Source organism: Eubalaena glacialis, chromosome 18 (assembly GCF_028564815.1).
Source record: "Eubalaena glacialis isolate mEubGla1 chromosome 18, mEubGla1.1.hap2.+ XY, whole genome shotgun sequence".
Classification (NCBI taxonomy): Eukaryota; Metazoa; Chordata; class Mammalia; order Artiodactyla; family Balaenidae; genus Eubalaena; species Eubalaena glacialis.
In genome coordinates this window covers 12,953,025-12,976,529 of record NC_083733.1, presented here as the reverse complement: position 1 = coordinate 12,976,529, position 23,505 = coordinate 12,953,025, and the positions used below count along the sequence as shown (strand labels likewise).

At 39.6% G+C, this 23,505-nt stretch overlaps 1 protein-coding gene across 2 annotated transcripts in view; it reads right to left on the bottom strand.

Moving 5' to 3' along the window:
- Positions 1-1,970: 1,970 nt before the first annotated feature.
- WDR59 (WD repeat domain 59) overlaps positions 1,971-23,505 on the bottom strand; it is a 114,246-nt gene continuing 92,711 nt past the window's right edge. The window contains exon 26 of one of the 2 annotated variants that reach the window (XM_061174570.1): positions 1,971-2,010. In XM_061174570.1, the coding sequence (XP_061030553.1) occupies positions 2,000-2,010 (11 nt within the window). In that variant the 3' untranslated portion in view covers positions 1,971-1,999. Of the gene's footprint in view, positions 2,011-3,069; positions 3,323-23,505 lie in introns of those variants that run through there. The other variant, XM_061174566.1, reaches the window with a different exon arrangement.

Here is a 23,505-nt window from a genome sequence, read left to right as displayed (position 1 = left end):
CGCCACAACTACTGAGCCTGCGCTCTAGAGCCCGCGAGCCACAACTACTGAGCCCACGTGCCACAACTACTGAAGCCCACGCACGTAGAGCCCGTGCTCCACAACAAGAGAAGCCATCGCAATGAGAAGCCCGCGCACCACAATGAAGAGTAGCCTCCCCTTGCTGCAACTAAAGAAAGCCTGTGTGCAACAACGAAGACCCAGTGCAGCCAAAAATAAAATAAATAAAATAAATTTATAAAAAAAAAAAAGACAAGGATGCCTGCTTTTAAAAAAAATACAGATAATAACAAATGTTGGTGAGAAGGTGGAGAAGTTGGAATTGCTGGTGGGAAAGTAAAATTGTGTATTTGCTTTGGAAAACAGTCTGACAGTCCAGTCCTCCCAACGTTAAACACAGAGTCACTATATGACTCATATACTCAGGAGAAACGAAAACATATGTCCACGGAAAAACTTCCACATAGATGTTCACAGCAGCATCATTCATAATAAACAAAAGGCAGAAACAACCCAAATGTCCATCAACTGATGAATGGATGAACAAGATGTGGTGTATCCATAAAATGGAATATTATTCAGCCATAAAAAGAAATGGGATTCCGATACATCTTACAACATGGATAAACCTTGAAAACATCATGTTAAATGAAAGAAGCCAATCACAAAAGACTACATGACATGTATATGAAATGTCCATAATAGGCTAATCTCTAAAGACAGAAAATAAACTGGTGGTTACCAGAAGCCAGGGGAAGAGGGGGAGGTTGAAGTCTATTCGTTTCCCAGGGCTGCCATAATTATTGCCACAAACCTGGCAGCTTAAAACAACAGAAATGTATTCTCTCCCAGTTCAGGAGGCCAGAAGTCCAAAACCAAGGTGTCGGCAGGGTTGGTTCCCTCTGGAGGCTCTGAGGGAGAATCCCTTCCGTGTCTCTCTCCTGGCTTCTGGTGATTGCTGGTGATCCACTGATGCTCCTGGCTTGGGCTTTGTAAGTCCAACCTCTGCCTGCATCTTCACACTGCCTTCTCTCTGTGTCTCTGCATGTTCTCCTTTTTCTGTCTCTTATAAAGACACTCATCATTGGTTTTAAAAACCCTAATCCAGAATGATCTCATCTCATGATCCTTACTTTAATTACATCTGCAAAGACCCTTGTTCCAAAAAAGGTCACATTTTGAGATTCCAAATGGACATATCTTTGGGGGCCACAATTCAACCCACTCAGGGGGTGCTGGCAACGGGGTACAGGGTTCCATTTTGGAGATGATAAAAACGTTCTAAAATTGATTGTGGTGATGGTTGCATGACTTTATGAATATACTGTAAGGCATTGAACTGTGTACTTTTAAAAAATTTTTTATTTTATTTTTATTTATTTATTTTTGGCTGCAGTGGGTCTTCCTTGCTGCATGCGGGCTTTCTCTAGTTGTGTCGAGTGGGGGCTACTGTTTGTTGCGGTGCGCAGGCTTCTCATTGCAGTGGCTTCTCTTGTTGTGGAGCACGGGCTCTAGGCGTGCGGGCTTCAGTAGTTGTGGCTCGTGGGCTCTAGAGCGCAGGCTCAGTAGTTGTGGCGCATGGGCTTAGTTGCTCTGCGGCATGTGGGATCTTCCCGGACCAGGGATCAAACCCGTGTCCCCTGCATTGGCAGGCGGATTCTTAAATCACTGTGCCACCAGGGAAGTCCCTCAAGCACTCTTTTGAACACTAAGCATTTTGCTTATACTAGGAAAATCTGAAGGTAATATCTTTTTCTTCCACATGTTATTGACTATGTACCTCATTCATTGCAGGACAAACCCTAGGGTTTTTGTTTATTTATTTTTGGTGGGCTTTTTGTTTATTGGCTGGTTGGTTAGCTGGTTGGTTGGTTTGCTAAAAGACTGCATAGTGTCTGTTGAAGCACTGGGTTTGGGGGGTTTGTTTTTTTCCATTTTATTGAGATGTAATTGACATACAGCTCTATGTGAGTTTAAGAGGTGTCTGATGATCTCACTTCTATGTGGAATCTAAAACAAAACAAAACAAAAATCACAGAAAATAGATAATAGATCATATTTGTGGTTACCAGTGGTGAAGCACTGGTTTTTGAGTCTGAAGCCCTGAATCTACTGGAGGTCTTAACATTGACCCTGGTGACTTTAGCCAGCTTCTTATGCTAGTGAACACTGGTTTCTTTTTTCTTTTTTAAAAAATTCTCACACAGATGAGAGCCATTCGTCCTGACTGCATAGTCTTGCAACTGCAAGATGAAATTTCCCCTTCACCTGATAAGGTATCTCTATCTTAGAGATGATGACAGTCCAGAACAGGAATGGCCAGGCGAATAATAGCAGGTGCTCCAAAGACTAGCCTGATTCTCGTGCAGCCGCAGGAGACACCATAGGCAGGACTGAGGCTCGCCATGGTTTTTCCCAAAGTGTGACTGTGACAGAACTGTTGGTGTCCCGTCCAGATGCCCTAACTGGGGCATGCACCTGTCCTCCAGCTCCAGGGTGTTGGCTGCTAACTGCTCACCCCTACACCCTCCTCCTGTCCTTGGCTGGCCACCACGGCTTTGTCTGGAGATGGCTGGAAGGTTCTGCACCATCCTTGGAGGGAAGCCTGCGGCCAATGACTAATCTATGTGGGAGTACAACAGCCCTGCTCCCTTGCCTCTGGCTGCGTGTGGAAGGACAACCTCAGTGATACATGTCACATTCTAGAGCTCCCCTGGGATCAGGCTGAAGCTACACTTAATCCAAAGAGCAAATTGGCTGGTTAGCAAAGTCATTTCAAAGTCCCCTAGAACTCAAAGATTATCACAGTAGCAGCTGGGGATGACTTTCCAAACCCAACTGAATATTAAATCAGTAGTAAATTTGTAAACAAACAGAGAAAACCAGTATGCTTTACTTGGCACAATATTTTAGAAATCATTATTTAGATGTCCTTGAAAGGCAAACAACTTTTCCAGCAATGTTTGTCTACTGCTCACTTCATGATATAAATACTAAGCACATGAGGCCAGATACTGAGATTAAGGTTCAGATATCAGAATATCCCTTACCTTGATTCGACCCTTTGCTGGAAAGCCAGGACTTGTGTGGCTGTCAGGTTTTCATAGGGTAGAGGTGTATGGTGCTGTCTTCCATGCTTTTAAAATGCCGAAGGGAGCAAAGCCCACAACGAGACCACACCCTTGAAACTCTTGCTGATTTCTGAAGAGAGTGAGTACCAGGGCAGATGCCACCTCCTCCTTGAAGGCCTCCCTAATGCTGTGGGCACGGCTCTCCTCCCTGCGTACTCCAGTGGTACTTGACACATTCCTCTCTGCATGGCCTGGTTCAGGGTAGATATTCAATAAATTGGTTAAGTGTAAACCTAATAAAGTGTGTTTTACGGGAAATTATGTGGAAGCCACCAATGGAAACTGAAATTGCCTAGTAGCCACATTAAAAAGATAAGAAGAACCAGGTGAAATTAATTTCAATAATATATTTTATTTAACCCAATATACCCAAAATATTATCAAGACAATATGCCATCACTATAGAAAACTTTAATGAGTTTTTTTTTTTTTTTTGTCCATGCTGCGAGGCACGCGGGATCTTAATTCTCCCACCAGGGATGGAACCTCTGCCGTCTGCAGTCGAAGCGCAGAGTCTTAACCACTGGACCGCCGGGGATTTAACACAAACAAAGGCAGTAACAGAGGTGTGTTTGAAGAAGAGTTCGCAGACCAGGAGTTTGGGAAAGAGAGCTGTGTAGTGTGAAAACGTAAAATCGGAGATGCGGGTGATATCCTAATGGTCATGCAAAGCCTTGGAAGCCATGGCAGGGAGTTTGCAGTCTGTTCAAAGGGCAGAAGTACAGTGGACTTTGGTGACTCTGTCTCTCCCTTTGGCTCTCTTTCTGTCTCTCTCTAATAGATAAAATGAATAGCAGGCAGAATCTTGAGTGTGCCTCCTGTCTCTTGGGGACCCTGGACTGACACAAGTGTAAACAGTGTGTAAAACCAAACTAAGAAAGTCCAGCTAGGTTTAGGCCATCAGATAATTATTCAAGGAAAGAACAACTTCTCTGAATGCATAAGAGTAATGTATAAGTAACCGTTTTGATGTACTCCTATAGAGGTGAACATTTTTCTATACAAAGTTTCAACAATTTTCCTGCATTCTAGCTTACGCAGCTCATTTATTCAGCTGCATTTCCTGTGAAGTCAATGTCTATTTGGATGCCTTCTGGAGTATCACAGCGCTGATTAATGAGACTTAATTTTATAAAGTACTTCTTGATGACTGCCTGAACCAAATCCTTTCAAGTCCTTTCCTAATGTCTTGGTGCGACTGGTAAAAGGTGAAGCCACACTAATCCTTGCTCTCCATCAAAGTTGCAGGAAACAGGAACAGGACAATTTCCTGCAAGCATGTCACCATGTGAGCTGAGTAACCGGAGACCTGGAGGAGCTCAGGGTTACTGTGTCTGAAAAGCAGTTGTTGAAGAGACTCACAGTGGAATTTATGGGAAGCTTCAGAGGAGGCTGAAGACCCGTACCTCAGATTTAAGCAGAGGGATTTTCTTTTCTAACTGTATTTTTAAGAATTTTTAAAAGAATTTTTAAATTAAAAAATTTTAATTTTCTTAAAAAATTTTTGGAATGACAATTTTTTTTTTTTAAAACGGAAATGTTCTATATCTGTCCAATATGTGGCCACTAGTTAGTGATCACTTGAGCTATGGCTAGTGTGACTGAGACACTGAATTTTTAATTTTAATTAATTCAAATGGAAATAGTCACATGTGGCTAATAGTTACCATGTGTGATGGTTAATTCCATGTGTCAATGGAATGCCCAGAGAGCTGGTAAAATATTATTTCTGGGTGTGTCTTGTAAGAGTGTTTCTGGAAGAGATTAGCATTTGAAACAGCACATTACTCAATCAAAAGATTAATCAGGGTAATCAAAAGATCACCCTTACCAGTGTGATTAGCAAATAGAACAAAAAGGCAGAGAAAGGGTGAATCACAGCACTGCCTTTAGGGCTTTAGAGCAAGACTCTGCCATCATCCACAGATAACTACTCTCCTTTAGAAAAACAGCTCTTGGCTGCTGCTGGGCCTTAGTAGAGACTGAACACTTGACCATGGGCCACCAAGTTACCACGTGACCTGAGCTGCCCATCATGAACTGGGTGTTATCTGACCCACCAAGCCATAATGTTGGGTGTGCATCATCAAATGGAAGTGGTATATACATGATCTGGCCCAAGCAGGCCCTGAAGGCACAAGTAAGTTACATGATGAAGTGGCCCAAATGCCTGTGGTCCCCACCCCTGCTACTCTGTCTTGTCTCTCCCAGGCTGTGCTTATGGCTTCATGGGCAGTTCCCTATCATCAACTGACAGAGGGAGTAATGACTCAGATCTGGCTTACAGACAGTTCTGTAGATATGTAGGTACCACCCACAAGTGGACAGCTGCTGTGTAGTTTAAAAGGAGAAAGCATTTTCCTACAGAGCAAAGATTCTTTTTTAAAAAAATTTATTCTTTTTGGAAGGATTTCTAGCTAGAACTAGCAGAATCTAACAGGATTGACCCATATTACTCCTTACAGGAGTGTTTTGCTTCCATGTGGAGAAGTAATAGTTCAGGATTTGTCCTTAACTGCATTCAATGATTATCATTTCAATTATTTTATGGCTTCTCATAATAGATTTATTTAAACCTTCTTGCATTTAGGTAAAGTATTGACTTTAAAAGTACTGGAAAGTTAAAAAGAGTTATAAAGACTTAGAGAAAGAATTATGAAGGCTTATTCTATCCAAGAAAGTAAACCTTGAATAACTGTCATCATTTTCCGAAGGTGGCAAGAGTCACTTTCACCGTATCAATACCAACTGCTTATCTGCACAACCAGCGATCTTGGCTACAGTTCTAGCTTTTGAAAGCTTTTCCTTGTTTCACACGTCCTCGGTCATTAATTTCTCCTTCTAAGAGCTGGTCAGGCTACAGTCAAACAGGTCATTCAGCTTCTGTGGAGTTCAGGGCTGTTTTGCTCTCTTGTCCCTGCTTCAGTGACCTCACCCTGTATTTTCTGGGTCAGGGGAAAAACTTGCAACAATGCTTGTAATTTTACTTATTTTTTAAAAAATATATTTGCCTTAATGTAATACAAATTAATTATCTTACAGTTCTGGAGGTCAGAAGTCCAAGAATGGGTCTTGGGGGCTAAAAATCAATGTTTAGGCAGAGCCGTATTTATTCTGCAGACTCTAGGGGAGAATCTGTTTCCTTGCCTTCTCCATCTTCTAGATGCTGCCCACGTTTCTTGGCTTGTGGCCCCTTCCTCCATCTGCAAAGCACATCACTTCAGCATCTGATTCCCTCTTCACATCTCTTCTCTGTTCTGACCTCACTAAGGACTCTTATGATTACATTGGGCCCAACTGGTTAATCCAGGATAATCTCTCTATCTCAAGATCCTTGATTTAATAACATCTGCAAAGTTTCTTTTACCATGTACTGTAGACTGAATGTCCATGTCGCCCCAAAATTCATAGGCTGAAACCTAATCCCCAGTGGGATGGTACTAGGAGATGGGAGTTTGCAAGGTGATCAGGTGATAAAGGTGGAGCCCTCATGAATAGGATTAGTGCCCTTATAAAAGAGACTCCAGAGAGCTCCCTAACCCCTTCCCCTCTGTGAGGACACAGCAAGAAGACTGTTACCTGTGAATCAGGAAGTGAGTTCTCACCAGACACTGAATCTGCCAGTGAGAAATAAATGTCTGTTGTTTATTGGCTACTCAAGTCTATGGAATTTTGTTATAGTGGCCCAAACAGACTAAGATACCATGTAAGATAACAAATTCACAAGTTCCTGGGATTAGGATGTGTATATCTTTGGGGAGGGGGCCATAATTCAGCCTAACACAGTGAGATTTTATACTGTAAGCTGCCTACAATAATACTTTTACAAATGAATAGAAAACAGAATTTTAGTTCTGGTCTAGATTTTATTAGTTTGCTCTTGTTGCCCAACTTGGCATTCAAGTAGCCAGCCAGAGCTAACCAGCCATGAGGACCTCTGAGAGTTTTCAAAATCCCTCCAGCGTTGAGATGCATAACTATCACTTGATAAGACTAAGAGACATCGGGTGTTTATGACCTCTCCACTCTATGAGCTAGCCAAGACATGGCAGCTTTAATCCTTTGGGATATTTCCAACTGTACTCTCAACATCACACAATGCTCCTAATGACAAAGTCTTAAAAAAAGAACAGAGTCCATGAGGAAAAGGAAGCTATTACAATCATCAAGATAAACAAAAGCACTGGAGTTCCTTGGTGGCTCAGTGGTTAAGAATCCACCTGCCAATGCAGGGGACATGGGTACAAGCCCTGGTCCGGGAAGATCCCACATGCCGTGGAGGAACTAAGCCCATGCACCACAACTACTGAGCCTGAGCTCTAGAGCCTGCGAGCCACAACTACTGAGCCCACGTGCCACAACTACTGAAGCCCGTTCGCCTAGAGCCTGTGCTCTGCAACAAGAGAAGCCCGCACACCGCAAGGAAAAGTAGCCCCTGCTTGCCGCAACTAGAGAAAGCCCGTGCTCAGCAACGAAGACCCAACATAGTCAAAAATAAATAAATAAAAAAAAATTTTAAAGCCCTTTTTTATAGTCACCCCATGAAAATAATAAATGCCCCAAGCTAGAATGTCATAATGTAGATTCTATCTTCCATTCTGCTTTTAAAGAAGTATATCGAATTTTTTAAGCTAATATAGAATTAGGCAAGTACATAAAAATTTTTTTTACACTTAGGAGTTTCCAGAGTAGATTGTTATTTCAAATGCAATAGAAACTGCAAATGACTCTGTAAAACAAGGACAAATCAACAACAGAAATGGGCTAGGTGAGCTGAGAGACAGTAGTAATCTCCATCTTTAGATTGGAAATTTGTTGCTTAATAGTAAAAGGAATAGTACAGTTTACTTTAAACAATATCTTTACCTGAAAGCCTCAAAGCCCACTCCAACAAGTCAGTGGATGTCAGCATTTTATATAACTGAGTGAATAATGACTAAAAAGAGATTTTTGTGTTCAAGATATGCAGATGTCACAATCAATTTGTTGCACCATGGTATCTTTGTAAACGAGCTCATTTGTTTTCACTGATCTCTTACCCTTAGATATGAAGAAATGGAAGAATAAAAGGTCAGATGGGAGGTAGATAGGATATCTGCCTGAGACAATTAAGACGAACACCCAACAACAGCATCCAGGTCACATAGTGCCTACCTCTGACCTAGTAATGATGGGAAAGTAGTCCTGAATTATAGTCCTGGCTTCTTAGCTGAAAACTTGTCATGAGGAACACCTGCTTAATTTCTCAGTGGCTATTTCTTTACCTGAAAAATATCAATAAGAATAAGAAACTTGACAGGGACAGTTCCACATTTCATCTGGAGTTCTAAGGTTGATTTGTCAACAAACAACTGTGCAATGGGGGCTGATGGGTAGATACAGAAGCAAAACAGAGAGAGTGCAGAATCCAGTGAGCTCTTAACAGGCAGCAGGAAGATTGGCTACAACTCATGCTGGGAGGACTAGAAGAGGTGCCGAATTTCATCTACCTACATCAGAAAGTAAAGATTGGTAAGGATGAAGTTTGAAAGACAACCAGAATGTATGATGCTCTGAATTGAGAAATTTATAATTAACTCCAGTTCAAAGATGTGGACTCGAGAGCCAGATACGGAAAGGCCTGGGCTTGTCTATATGGGGTTTGGTGGATCCAAGTTCCCACGTTCTGTCTGCCCTTTCTGGCGTGTTGCCTTGAAACACTCTCAGGTGCGGTAGGACGCTAGCGATGCTTACTCAGCTCCCCTTAAGTGGATGAGTTTGCAATCCTAAAAAGGCATAAATAATAAACATATAGATGGTGAGGAAATAAAGTTTTGATGTATACTGTGTAAAACCAGGTGTGAAAAGTTGTATAATCATTGTGCCTCTTTTTATAGGCTTTATTCAGTTTTCAGTGGTTTGAAACATTTCAGATAATCTGATATACTAGAGAATTTAACATCTAATTTTAATTGTAATCCTTAGGAAGATTTAACTAATTCAGTGTGCTGTCAACATTTCAATGCTGAAGAATTCTGATTTTCTAAATGTATATGTTTGATTTTTAACATATAGAAATGTTTTAGAAATTTAACCTTACTGAATGTATATTTTGATTTGCTGGATTTGTAAGAGTTATCTAAATCCTTAGCAAGATTTCACTGTTAGATTTGTAAGGCTCTCTCTTAGGTGCTTGCAAAATTCTGACTTAAGGAAAGAGCTTAACTTTCCTATCAATACATAAACTGTACAGAAGAGTAAGTTCTTTATAGAAGAATACTAGCTAATGAACGCAGAAGGAATGATAGACCTGGAATAGCATCATTCTGCAAGCCCTAATAAAGTAATGATTCTGGGCAATGATCATCACCTGCCAAAGTCATCAGGTAAGAAGCTGAAGGGTTGTATTAATAATGGATGCATCCAGCTGACAAAACGTGAACCCTTGCATCATTTTTCACATCACAAAAAGAGAAACAACCAGACCTTATGTGTCTCCTGATAGAAGTACACGACACTAAATTGAATGTATTCTTGCCCAAAACCCAAGCCTGAATGTGGTAACTCTCTAGATTTATGGTTGTCAAATTTAGCAAATAAAAATACAAGATGAACAAATATTGCACTACTGAGCACTCTTACACTAAAAAATATTGTTTAGTTAAAATTCAAATTTAATTGGGTGTCCTGTATTTTATCTGGAAACCCTACTCCAAATCTAACTACCAGTTCACAGGAAATAGAATGAATACAATCAACAAAATCTAGAATGTAGAAAACTCTCCAGGACACATGTCCTTCTACAAATAATTTGCAAAGAAACAATAGTTTATTTGCTAACTGGAAGAAAAAAACAGTTTATTCTTTGACAGAAAAATTGCAAGGATGAAAAAGGGAGGAAACCTACAGATCCTTTGGATTAAAAGAGACTTGATAGACATGGCAATAAATTTAAAGTGTGGACTTTGGATCCTGATTGGAATAAACATTTGTGACACAATTTAGGAAATATGAAAACTAACTGAATATTTAGGAATCAGTGTTAAAAGTTTTAAGTAGCATGGTTGGATTTCACAAGAGAATTTTTATCTTTTAAAGATACATATTGAAGTGTTATTGATGAAATGATATGATGTCTGAGACTGGCTACAAAACAATCCCGTGGCAAGTTGGGAGGGGTATGGTGTCAGGAATAGAGATAAAAATGGGATAGGCAGGTATTGACAATTGTGAAAGCTGGTGAGACGTATGTGAGAGTTCATTATACTATTTTACCTTTGTAAATATTTGAACATTTTTTAAAGTTTTTTTAAAAAATTAATTTATTTATTAATTAATTTATTTTTGGCTGCATTGTGTCTTCATTGCTGTGCATGGGCTTTCTCTAGTTGTGGTGCACGGGCTTCTCACTGAGGTGGCTTCTCTTTGTTGTGGAGCACAGGCTCCAGGCACGCGGGCTTCAGCAGTTGTGGCTCGTGGGCTCTAGAGCTCAGGCTCAGTAGTTGTGGCACATGGGCTTAGTTGCTCTGCGGCATGTGGGATCTTCCTGGACCAGGGCTTGAACCCGTGTCCCCTGCATTGGCAGGCGGACTCCCAACCACTGCGCCATCAGGGAAGTCCCTAAAAACTTTTTTAAAGGGAGGTGTTTAAGAAAAACTGAGGGGTAAACATGTAACTTAAATAGAACATTAATTATGACCCAAAACAAATTTGCATGCCTTCATAATAATTGAAAGGAATGATAAATTTAAGTTACGTTTTAGTGAAAATAAATATGCTATTTTTTTTCCCCTTGGGGGCTCCCAGGAATGGAACTGAAATGTACACAGAAAGGACCAGTTTAAAGATGGGGAACTACATAAAAAGGAACGAAATTGGGTCATTTGTAGAGATGTGGATGGACCTAGAGACTGTCATACAGAGTGAAGTAAGTCAGAAAGAGAAAAACAAATATTATCGTATATTAACGCATGTATGCGGAATCTAGAAAAATGGTACAGATGAACTGGCTTGCAAGGCAGAAATAGAGACACAGATGTAGAGAACAAACGTATGGACACCAAGGGGGAAAAATGGGGTTGGGGGTGGTGGGATGAATTGGGAGATTGGAATTGACATATATACACTAATATGTATAAAATAGGTAACTAATAAGAAGCTGCTATTTAAAAAAATAAAATAAAATTCAAAAAAATATATGAACTGGAAAAAAAATAAAGATGGGGAACTAAGTGGAAGAAGCATTATGGAAACAGAAAAATGTATGTCCCACATTCTTTCATTTCACAATGGCTAGAAAATACGACTGAAGTCAGAAGCCTCCACAAAAAATTAGAACTTAGTGAGAAACCTTGAAAATAATAAGAGCACTATTGGTGCAGCATCGTACCTGGTTAAAGACGATTAAAAAAAAAGACCAATTTAGCAAATATTTACAAACCATTTCCCACAATATTTAAGTTATGACACCGTAACTTATGTATACCATAATGACAGATACAAGTTATTACACATTTGTCCAAACCGACAGAATGTACAGCACCAAGAGTGAACCCTAAGGCAAACCATGGACTTTGGGTGATGATGATGTGTCAGTGTAGGTTCATCATTTGTAATAAATGTATCACTCTGCGGGGGAGGGGGATGTTGGTAACATAGGAGACTACATATGTGTGGGGAAGGGGGTAGATGGGAACTTTCTGTACTTCCCACTCAACTTTGCTGTGAACCTAAAACTAAAATAACAGTCTCTTTTTTAAAAACGTTAGGTTCCCTTTGATCATCACTGCCAATCTTGGTCTCCCTGCTGCTCCAAGGTAACCATAGCTATTGGTTTAACGTGTATTCTTCCAGAATGCTCTCCATGCATTTATAGGTATATACATGTACCATAGAAAATGCATAGCTTCATAGTGTGTTTTTGTTTGTTTGTCTTGAGTTCCTTTCTTGCTGTCATCTGACAAAAGACCCTTGATTAAAGGTTAAGGGATCATTAAGATACTGACGGATAACACTTTGACCTGTGGCCCTTTTATACACCATTTGTTAAAAAAAAAAAAAGACTCGAGAATAAGAAAAGCTACCAAGTTGCTAAGGATTTGGTTGAGTAGATAAAACTTGGTTTGTTACTTTGAAAGTGGTATTAGTCTGACAAAATTTATTGTAATTGTGGGTGCGCCAGAGGAAAGCTGTTCCTTACGACCAAAGGTTGGTCTGAATCCCTGAGAGAGGTCTTGCTGTTCTCCTGGTGAACAATGTCATATCAACATTGGACAGGGCCACTCTGAGACCATGTGAAGCAAGACAAGAACAAGACCACCTGGGAATCGTGTCTAAACACAAATAAAAGCTGAACACTATCCAAGCCCTAAAATACCAGCCATCCCCCTCTCCCAGCCAATATGAGTGATGGCTGCTTCTTTACCAACTACAGCTGTAGCCTCACTCTGGTCTCCCCTCTCTCTCATTATGTTTTATTAATGTATCTAATCATAGAATTATCCTTGCTTCCGACAGGAACATAACATCCAACCCAGAGCAAACCTCCACTTCCATGAACTCACATCAATATCACCTAACACAAGTGCAAACCCTGTAAGAAGGTCCTTAGAGCAGCCTCTCACCAAGATGCCCCAGGGTCCAGGGCGAGTGGTCTCCCTCTCTGCAACAGGCAAAATCTCACCTTGTTCACCTACAAGTGTGATTCTGATGATCTTCAGCTGGATGGTATTGACAGAGGTTTGCTTTAAAACTTTAAAACCAGTTATAAAGACTTCCCTGGTGATCCAGTGGGTAAGACTCCATGCTCCCAGAGCAGGGGGCCCAGGCTCGATCCCTGGTCAGGGAACTAGATCCACGTGCATACCACAACTAAGAAGTCCACATGCCACAACTAAAGATCCCATGTGCTACAACTAAGACCTGGCACAGCCTAAATAAATAAATAGTTTTAAAAATATTATTAAAAAATAAAATAAAATAAAACCAGTTATAAGATAAATAAGTACCAGGGATGTAATATACAATGATAAATATAATTAACACTGCTGTATGTTATATATGAAAGTTAAGAGAGTAAATCCTAAGAGTTCTCATCACAAGAAAAAATATTTTTTCCAATTCTTTGATTTTGTATCTAAATGAGATGAAGGATCTTCACTAAACTTACTGTGATAATAACTTCATGATGTATGTAAGTCAAATCCTATGCTGAACACCTTAAACATATACAGTGCTATATGTCAATTACATCTCAATAAAACTAGAAAAAAAACCTTTAAAAACAATGGATCCTGCCCCCAAATACGTACTCATAGGTCAACCCTCCTTAATGATTGCTTCCCACAGTGAGTAGATTTAGTGGTCGCCTTTCCAACCTCTATTTCCCATTGCTCTCGGTAACCACCGCTAATCTCATTTTTTCAGGTAACTGCCCCCACTCGGCTTACCTGTTCAACTCCTTGGCTTCCGGGGGCCCCAGGGACTCAGGTCCTCTCTATGAGGCCAGAGTAGACCTCCCTCCTCTCACGGGGCCCAGGGAGCCTCCAGGGCCACCCACAGGGTGCTCCGAGTTTGCTGCCAAGCACTTTCCCCACAGCTGGGGGCGCTCAAGTCCTCACTACACAGGGAAGCCCAGAGGCAGAAGAACTGGAGTTGGAAATTTGATTATTATTCCACGATTTTAAATGTGCATACGTGCATTTTTTGGTTTGTTTTACACAATTGGAATACTAACATAAATATAAGTTCTTTATCATGTCTTTTTCACTTAATATATTACCATTATTGGCTCCACATTGCTCGAAACTTTTTTTTTAATTAAAAAAATTTTTTTATTTTATTTGTTTATTTATTGGCTGTGTTGGATCTTTGTTGCTGCACGCGAGCTTTCTCTAGTTGTGGCGAGCGGGGGCTACTCTTTGTTTCGGTGCACGGGCTTCTCATTGCTTCTCTTGTTGCGGAGCACGGGCTCTAGGAGCGCGGGCTTTGGTAGTTGTGCCTCGCCGGCTCAACAGTTGTGGCCCACAGGCTTAGTTGCTCCGCGGCATGTGGAATCTTCCCGGACCAAGGATCAAACCCATGTCCCCTGCGTTGGCAGGCGGATTCTTAACCACTGCGCCACCAGGGAAGCCCCACTCCAAACTTTCTGAATTCAAATTTCTTGGAACAGACTTCAGCTAGCCTGTTTGAGATAGAATCCCTCTTTCCTTTTACTCTTTATAATTGTCTTTTGAAACTATTTTGGAAGAAGAGTCAAGTTTTCTTGGGCAGCATAATCATTCCAAGGATTGTAATATACATCATGCCAAAACTCTTTAGGGAAGGACTTTTAAAATCTGATTTTAGTTGTCATTACCTATTAACTAAGCTATCAATATTAACCTTCAAGTTAATTACTTCAGGCCAATACCTCAGACCAAACTGGTATCACATTTGAGATGTGAAACACACGCATAAAATTTACCTAGTAATAAATCTGCTCAACAGAAGTCTCACAATATAAGCACCTATTCTTTGGGTGTGTGCCTTTCTGACCCATCTAAACATTTTGCCCCAGATACAGCTATCCTGTTTAAAACAGAATTGAGGAACTGGAGTGGTTTGCTCCCAGCTGTCTCGAATACACAAAATTCTTCTCAGTCAAGCACTGAGCTGCCAATAAAAACTTCTTTTTATATTTAAAAAAGCTGCTCGTTTGTTTTTGACAAGGAATCCTTACAATACTTAACTCGTTTTTTGTTACATTAAAAAGTCAAAGTAACATATTAAAAAAACAAATAGTACAAAAAAATTAAAAATAAAAATTAAAATTATTTTCCATCCCAAACCCCTCCAGGCCTATTCTCCGGAGAACATTCCTTTTAATAGTGTATCCTTTGAGAAATTTTCTATGTCTTTATAAATGTATATGTATATATCACTTAAAAAAACAGAAACAGGACCATACTGGATACAGTTTGTATGTTCTTTCACTTAACAATATATACAGCAGCTCAAACACCCTGCATCCATGTTTTTCCAATGGTGGCATAATATTCCATTGTATGAACACATCACAATTTATTTAATCAGTCCCCGATTGATGAACATTTAGGTTGTCTCATTTTTTTCCACTATAACAAACAATGTGAAAATAAACATACTCATACAAGCGTTTTCGTGCATTTGTGTAACTGCCTCTGTGGAATAAATCCCTAAAAAGGAAATTGAGTCTAAGGGTTGGGTAGTGAACAGTTTGAGAGCTATTGACAACTTGTTTTCTGAGAAGGCTGCACCAATTACCACTCTCACCTGCAGTATATAATGCTACATGCTTCCCCACACACTAGCCAACATTTGTGCTTCTTCAACTTTTTTATCTTTGCCAGTCTGATAGGTGGAAAAATGACATTTCCTGCGTGTGCTTTTGTGTGTGTGCCAGTCCGCCATGAGTGCAAGGTTACTGCCATTTCTGAACATGGTGACTCAATTAAATAAATCAAGGTAGTAACAGGGATGGTTGATATTTCAAAAGTTTATCCTTATGTCTAAGAGTGATTAATTGGCTTTGCAGCCTAAATTGGAAAGATTAATTATATACTGAGCAGTGCTTGGGAGTCACTTTCTGATTACTCTTTTTTCCAAAATTTGTCTATTTTTTATTTTATTTTTTGGCCACACCACATGGCTTGCAGGACCTTAGTTCCCCGACCAGGGACTGAGCTCATGCCCTCAGCAGTGAAAGCACAGAGTTCTAATGACTGGACAGCCAGGGAATTCCCTTCTGATTACTCTTTGATCTTAAAATGTCAAGCTAAGAATTGAGGGAACTAACAAGATGACATAAGGAATGATTACAATTTTGATTCAATTATTTAGAAATACCAGCACATGTCATTTGAAATCATGATAATGATGACAATGAATATTGTATGTGCATGCGAAACAGGCAGTCCTAAGAATAGGCTGATAGAAAAGGGAGTACAGTACATCTTCAAACTTTGCCTTACCTCTTATGAATAGCTTTGGAAGAAAGTTATTACTGTCACCAAGAGAAATTTAAAATTCCTTACTGAAATTCATTTAAAGTACCTTTTTAGGAGAAACTCGAGGGATTAACCAAGATGGCGGAGTAGAAGGACGTGCTCTCACTCCCTCTTGCAAGAGCACCAGAATCACAACTGGTTGCTGGACAATCATCGACAGGAAGACACTGGACTTCACCAAGGAGGATACCCCACGTCCAAGGACAGAGGAGAAGCCACAGTGAGACGGTAGGAGGGGCGCAATCAGAGTAAAATCAAATCCCATAACTGCTGGGTGGGTGACTCACAGACTGGCGAACACTTACACCACAGAAGTCCACCCACTGGAGTGAAGGTTCTGAGCCCCACGTCAGGCTTCCCAACCTGGGGGTCCGGCAACGGGAGGAGGAATTCATAGAGAATCAGACTTTGAAGCCTAGTGGGAATTGACTGCAGGACTTCGACAGGACTGGGGGAAACAGAGACCCCACTCTTGGAGGGCGCACATGGAATAGTGTGCGCATTGGGACCCGGGGGAAGGAGCAGTGACCCTGGGGGAGACTGAACCAGACCTACCTGCTAGCATTGGAGGGTCTCCTGCAGAGGCGGGGGCTGGCTCTGTTTCACTGTGGGGACAAGGACACTGGCAGCGGAGGTTCTGGGAAGTACTCCTTGGCGTGAGCCCTCCCAGAGTCTGCCATTAGCCCCACCAAAGAGCCCAGGTAGGCTCCAGTGTTGGGTTGCCTCAGGCAAAACAACCAACAGGGAGGGAACCAAGCCCCACCCATCAACAGTCAAGTGGATTAAAGTTTTACGGAGCTCTGACCGCCACAGCAACAGTCAGCTCTACCCACCAACAGAGCCTCCCATCAAGCTTCTTAGATAGCCTCAACCACCAGAGGGCAGACAGCAGAAGCAAGAAAAACTACAATCCTGCAGCCTGTGGAACAAAAACCACATTTACAGAAAGATAAGCAAGATGAAAAGGCAGAGGGCTATATACCAGATGAAGGAACAAGAAAAAACCCCAGAAAAACAACTAAATGAAGTGGAGATAGGCAACCTTCTAGAAAAAGAATTCAGAATAATGATAGTGAAGATGATCCAGGACCTCAGAATAAGAATGGAGGCAAAGATTGAGAAGATGCAAGAAATGATTAACAAAGACCTAGAAGAATTAAAGAACAAACAAACAAAGATGACCAATACAATAACTGAAATGAAAACTACACTAGAAGGAATCAATAGCAGAATAACTGAGGCATAAGAACGGATAAGTGACCTGGAAGACAGAATGGTGGAATTCACTGCTGCGGAACAGACTAAAGAAAAAAGAATGAAAAGAAATGAAGACAGCCTAAGAGACCTCTGGGACAACATTAAACGCAACAACATTCGCATTATAGGGGTCCCAGAAGGAAAAGAGAGAGAGAAAGGACCAGAGAAAATATTTGAAGAGATTATAGTCGAAAACTTCCCTAACATGGGAAAGGAAATAGCCACCCAAGTCCAGGAAGCGCAGAGAGTCCCATACAGGATAAACCCAAGGAGAAACACGCCGAGACACATAGTAATCAAAGTGGCAAAAATTAAAGACAAAGAAAAATTATTGAAAGCAGCAAGGGAAAAACAACAAATAACATACAAGGGAACTCCCATAAGGTTAAGAGCTGATTTCTCAGCAGAAACTCTACAAGCCAGAAGGGAGTGGCATGATATACTTAAAGTGATGAAAGGGAAGAACCTACAACCAAGATTACTCTACCCAGCAAGGATCTCATTTAGATTTGATGGAGAAATCAAAAGCTTTACAGACAAGCAAAAGCTAAGAGAATTCAGCACCACCAAACCAGCTCTACAACAAATGCTAAAGGAACTTCTCTAAGTGGGAAACACAAGAGAAGAAAAGGACCTACAAAAACAAACCCAAAACAATTAAGAAAATGGTCATAGGAACATACATATCGATAATTACCTTAAACGTGAATGGATTAAATGCTCCAACCAAAAGACACAGGCTTGCTGAATGGATACAAAAACAAGACCCATATATATGCTGTATACAAGAGATCCACTTCAGACCTAGGGACACATACAGACTGAAAGTGAGGGGATGGAAAAAGATATTCCATGCAAATGGAAATCAAAAGAAAGCTGGAGTAGCTATACTCATATCAGATAAAATAGACTTTACAATAAAGAATGTTACAAGAGACAAGGAAGGACACTACATAATGATCAAGGGATCAATCCAAGAAGAAGATACAACAATTATAAATATATATGCACCCAACATAGGAGCACCTCAATACATAAGGCAACTGCTAACAGCTGTAAAAGAGGAAATCGACAGTAACACAATAATAGTGGGGGACTTTAACACCTCACTTACACCAATGGACAGATCATCCAAAATGAAAATAAATAAGGAAACAGAAGCTGTAAGTGACACAATAGACCAGATAGATTTAATTGATATTTATAGGACATTCCATCCAAAAACAGCAGATTACACGTTCTTCTCAAGTGCGCACGGAACATTCTCCAGGATAGATCACATCTTGGGTCACAAATCAAGCCTCAGTAAATTTAAGAAAATTGAAATCATATCAAGCATCTTTTCTGACCACAACGCTATGAGATTAGAAATGAATTACAGGGAAAAAAACGTAAAAAATACAAACACATGGAGGCTAAACAATACGTTACTAAATAACCAAGAGATCACTGAAGATATCAAAGAGGAAATCAAAAAATACCTAGAGACAAATGACAATGAAAACACGACGACCCAAAACCTATGGGATGCAGCAAAAGCAGTTCTAAGAGGGAAGTTTATAGCTATACAAGCCTACCAAAAGAAACAAGAAAAATCTCAAGTAAACAATCTAACCTTACACCAAAAGAAACTAGAGAAAGAAGAACAAACAAAACCCAAAGTTAGCAGAAGGAAAGAAATCATAAAGATCAGAGCGGAAATAAATGAAATAGAAACAAAGAAAACAATAGCAAAGATCAATAAAACTAAAAGCTGGTTCTTTGAGAAGATAAACAAAATTGATAAGCCATTAGCCAGACTCATCAAGAAAAAGAGGGAGAGGACTCAAATCAATAAAATCAGAAATGAAAAAGGAGAAGTTACAACAGACACCATAGAAATACAAAGCATCCTAAGAGACTACTACAAGCAACTTTATGCCAATAAAATGGACAACCTGGAAGAAATGGACAAATTCTTAGAAAGGTATAACCTTCCAAGACTGAACCAGGAAGAAACAGAAAATATGAACAGACCAATCACAAGTAATGAAATTGAAACTGTGATTAAAAATCTTCCAACAAACAAAAGTCCAGGACCAGATGGCTTCACAGGTGAATTCTATCAAACATTTAGAGAAGAGCTAACACCTATCCTTCTCAAACTCTTCCAAAAAATTGCAGAGGAAGGAACACTCCCAAACTCATTCTATGAGGCCACCATCACCCTGATACCAAAACCAGACAAAGACAGTACAAAAAAAGAAAATTACAGACCAATATCACTGATGAATATAGACGCAAAAATCCTCAACAAAATACTAGCAAACAGAATCCAACAACACATTAAAAGAATCATACACCACGATCAAGTGGGATTTATCCCAGGGATGCAAGGATTCTTCAATATAGGCAAATCAATCAATGTGATACACCATATTAACAAATTGAAGAATAAAAACCATATGATCATCTCAATAGATGCAGAAAAAGCTTTTGACAAAATTCAACACCCATTTATGATAAAAACTCTCCAGAAAGTGGGCATAGAGGGAACCTACCTCAACATAATAAAGGCCATATATGACAAACCCACAGCAAACATCATTCTCAATGGTGAAAAACTGAAAGCATTTCCTCTAAGATCAGGAACGAGACAAGGATGTCCACTCTCACCACTATTATTCAACATAGTTCTGGAAGTCCTAGCCACGGCAATCAGAGAAGAAAAATAAAAGGAATACAAATTGGAAAAGAAGAAGTAAAACTGTCACTGTTTGCAGAAGACATGATACTATACATAGAGAATCCTAAAACTGCCACCAGAAAACTGCTAGAGCTAATTAATGAATATGGTAAAGTTGCAGGATACAAAATTAATGCACAGAAATCTCTTGCATTCCTATACACTAACAATGAAAAATCTGAAAGAGAAATTATGGAAACACTCCCATTTACCATTGCAACAAAAAGAATAAAATACCTAGGAATAAACCTGCCTAGGGAGACAAAAGACCTGTATGCAGAAAAATATAAGACACTGATGAAAGAAATTAAAGATGATACCAACAGATGGAGAGATATACCATGTTCTTGGATTGGAAGAATCAACATTGTGAAAATGACTATACTACCCAAAGCAATCTACAGATTCAATGCAATCCCTATCAAATTACCAATGGCATTTTTTACGGAGCTAGAACAAATCATCTTAAAATTTGTATGGAGACACAAAAGACCCCGAATAGCCAAAGCAGTCTTGAGGGAAAAAAACGGAGCTGGAGGAATCAGACTCCCTGACTTCAGACTATACTACAAAGCTACAGTAATCAAGACAATATGGTACTGGCACAAAAACAGAAACATAGATCAATGGAACAAGATAGAAAGCCCAGAGATAAACCCACACACCTATGGTCAACTAATCTATGACAAAGGAGGCAAAGATATACAATGGAGAAAAGACAGTCTCTTCAATAAGTGGTGCTGGGAAAACTGGACAGCTACATGTAAAAGAATGAAATTAGAATACTCCCTAACACCATACACAAAAATAAACTCAAAATGGATTAGAGACCTAAATGTAAGACTGGACACTATAAAACTCTTAGAGGAAAACATAGGAAGAACACTCTTTGACATAAATCACAGCAAGATCTTTTTTGATCCACCTCCTAGAGTAATGGAAATAAAAACAAAAATAAACAAGTGGGACCTAATGAAACTTCAAAGCTTTTGCACAGCAAAGGAAACCATAAACAAGACGAAAAGACAACCCTCAGAATGGGAGAAAATATTTGCAAACGAATCAATGGACAAAGGATTAATCTCCAAAATATACAAACAGCTCATTCAGCTCAATATTAAAGAAACAAACACCCCAATCCAAAAATGGGCAGAAGACCTAAATAGACATTTCTCCAAAGAAGACATACAGATGGCCACGAAGCACATGAAAAGATGCTCAACATCACTAATTATTAGAGAAATGCAAATCAAAACTACAATGAGGTATCACCTCACACCAGTTAGAATGGGCATCATCAGAAAATCTACAAACAACAAATGCTGGAGAGGGTGTGGAGAAAAGGGAACCCTCTTGCACTGTTGGTGGGAATGTAAATTGATACAGCCACTATGGAGAACAGTATGGAGGTTCCTTAAAAAACTAAAAATAGAATTACCATATGACCCAGCAATCCCACTACTGGGCATATACCCAGAGAAAACCGTAATTCAAAAAGACACATGCACCCGAATGTTCATTGCAGCACTATTTACAATAGCCAGGTCATGGAAGCAACCTAAATGCCCATCAACAGACGAATGGATAAAGGAGTTGTGGTACATATATACAATGGAATATTACTCAGCCATAAAAAGGAACGAAATTGAGTCATTTGTTGAGACGTGGATGGATCTAGAGACTGTCATACAGAGTGAAGTAAGTCAGAAAGAGAAAAACAAATATCGTATATTAACGCATGTATGTGGAACCCAGAAAAATGGTACAGATGAGCCGGTTTGCAGGGTGAAAGTTGAGACACAGATGTAGAGAACAGACATATGGACACCAAGGGGGGAAAACCGCGGTGGGGTGGGGATGGTGGTGTGTGTATACACTGATGTGTATAAAATTGATGACTAATAAGAACCTGCAGTATAAAAAAACAAACAAACAAAACAACTAATACTAAACTTTCATTGGGTTATTTGTATGGAAATATGTTAATATAAATGTTTCAGACATTACGTGAAATTTCTAAAAATCTTATATGTTCTGGTATAATGTTATAAGTCATAATCCTAGTTATTACTTTAAAATGTATATCTGAGAAATAACTAATTTTCTTGTCAACTGCATTATTATGAACTTTCATCAAATCTTTAACCGTGGTCATTTTTAAGTCTTTTGTCATTTACAGACAGTTCTGGGTGTACTCTGATGCTTTTGCAAATATGTTCCTATAAAAGGGTTTCATCTTCAAGAAATTCATGGAAAAGACTCTGACAAGTACAGGTTTCTGGTACCTGACTGTACTGCTGAACTGAATGAATAAGCATTTTCAGAACTCTAATGAAAAACTGATGAACTCATAAAAGTGCTAACAAAAGATCAAGATGAAAAAGAAAAATTAATTACATGGGACTGAGTGAACTGATGAGGATGAGTATAATTTTTGTGACTTTCTGTTTGAATTTAAAAAAAAATCTCACAAGGACTCAGAGGCAAAGAATATACAAATCAATTTTCACTGCAAAGTAAAGGAGCTGTTACAGTGGAGGATTACTGGACTGAATGTCAATATTATGACATAGTATGAGTGTGTTTCATGTTTGGTAATTGCAGTCATTGTTGCTTTTGTTGTGGTCATCCATGTACAATGCTTGGTGTCAGTCTATTTATCTCTTGTAAAAATAAAATACAGTGTGTGTGTGAAAAAAAAAACTTCTATATACATTTTATAATCAGCTTATAAGTTCTACACACACATACACTGTAGCTATTCTAAAAAAAAAAAAAAAGAATGGGAGAAAAAGAACACTCTAACAGAGAAGTTTAATTGCTTTATGTGATTTAATTTAGCTGTCTCAGCATCCTCCTCCATGTATAAATGAGTATGAATCAATCATGTGAATATTGTTAGGCTGTTCCTGTTTGCTGTTTGTCATCAGTAGGTGGATAGCTTGCAGGTACCTATATCCTATAGCAAGCACTTAGCTTTCTTGGTACCTAGGCTCTGGGTGAGGAGAGCAGAAATTACCTGTGCTACTATGGAACAAGTTTTAAAACTAAAAGAAACAACCAACACTAGAGTTGGTACTTTGGCGGCAGATATTAAACCATCAATTAAATGCAGCCATGTGCTCTAGAAGGAATGAGACATTCCCCAACATTTAGAGGTGACTTCCAGAGCAGCAGTGGGCAGTCCAGAGCGGAACACAATGTTCCTGTTAAGTAAGTTGGGATAGGAAGGGAGAGGAAAGAATGGGTATTGATATGTTGAGACAGGCTGGGACCCAGGACCCTTTGCTGCAGTGCTTGCACCTGGACAAATATCTCCGCTAGCGTCAAAATACGAAGAAACTCTAAGGGACTAAAAATAACTGTGTGCATGCACAGTTGGGGCAAA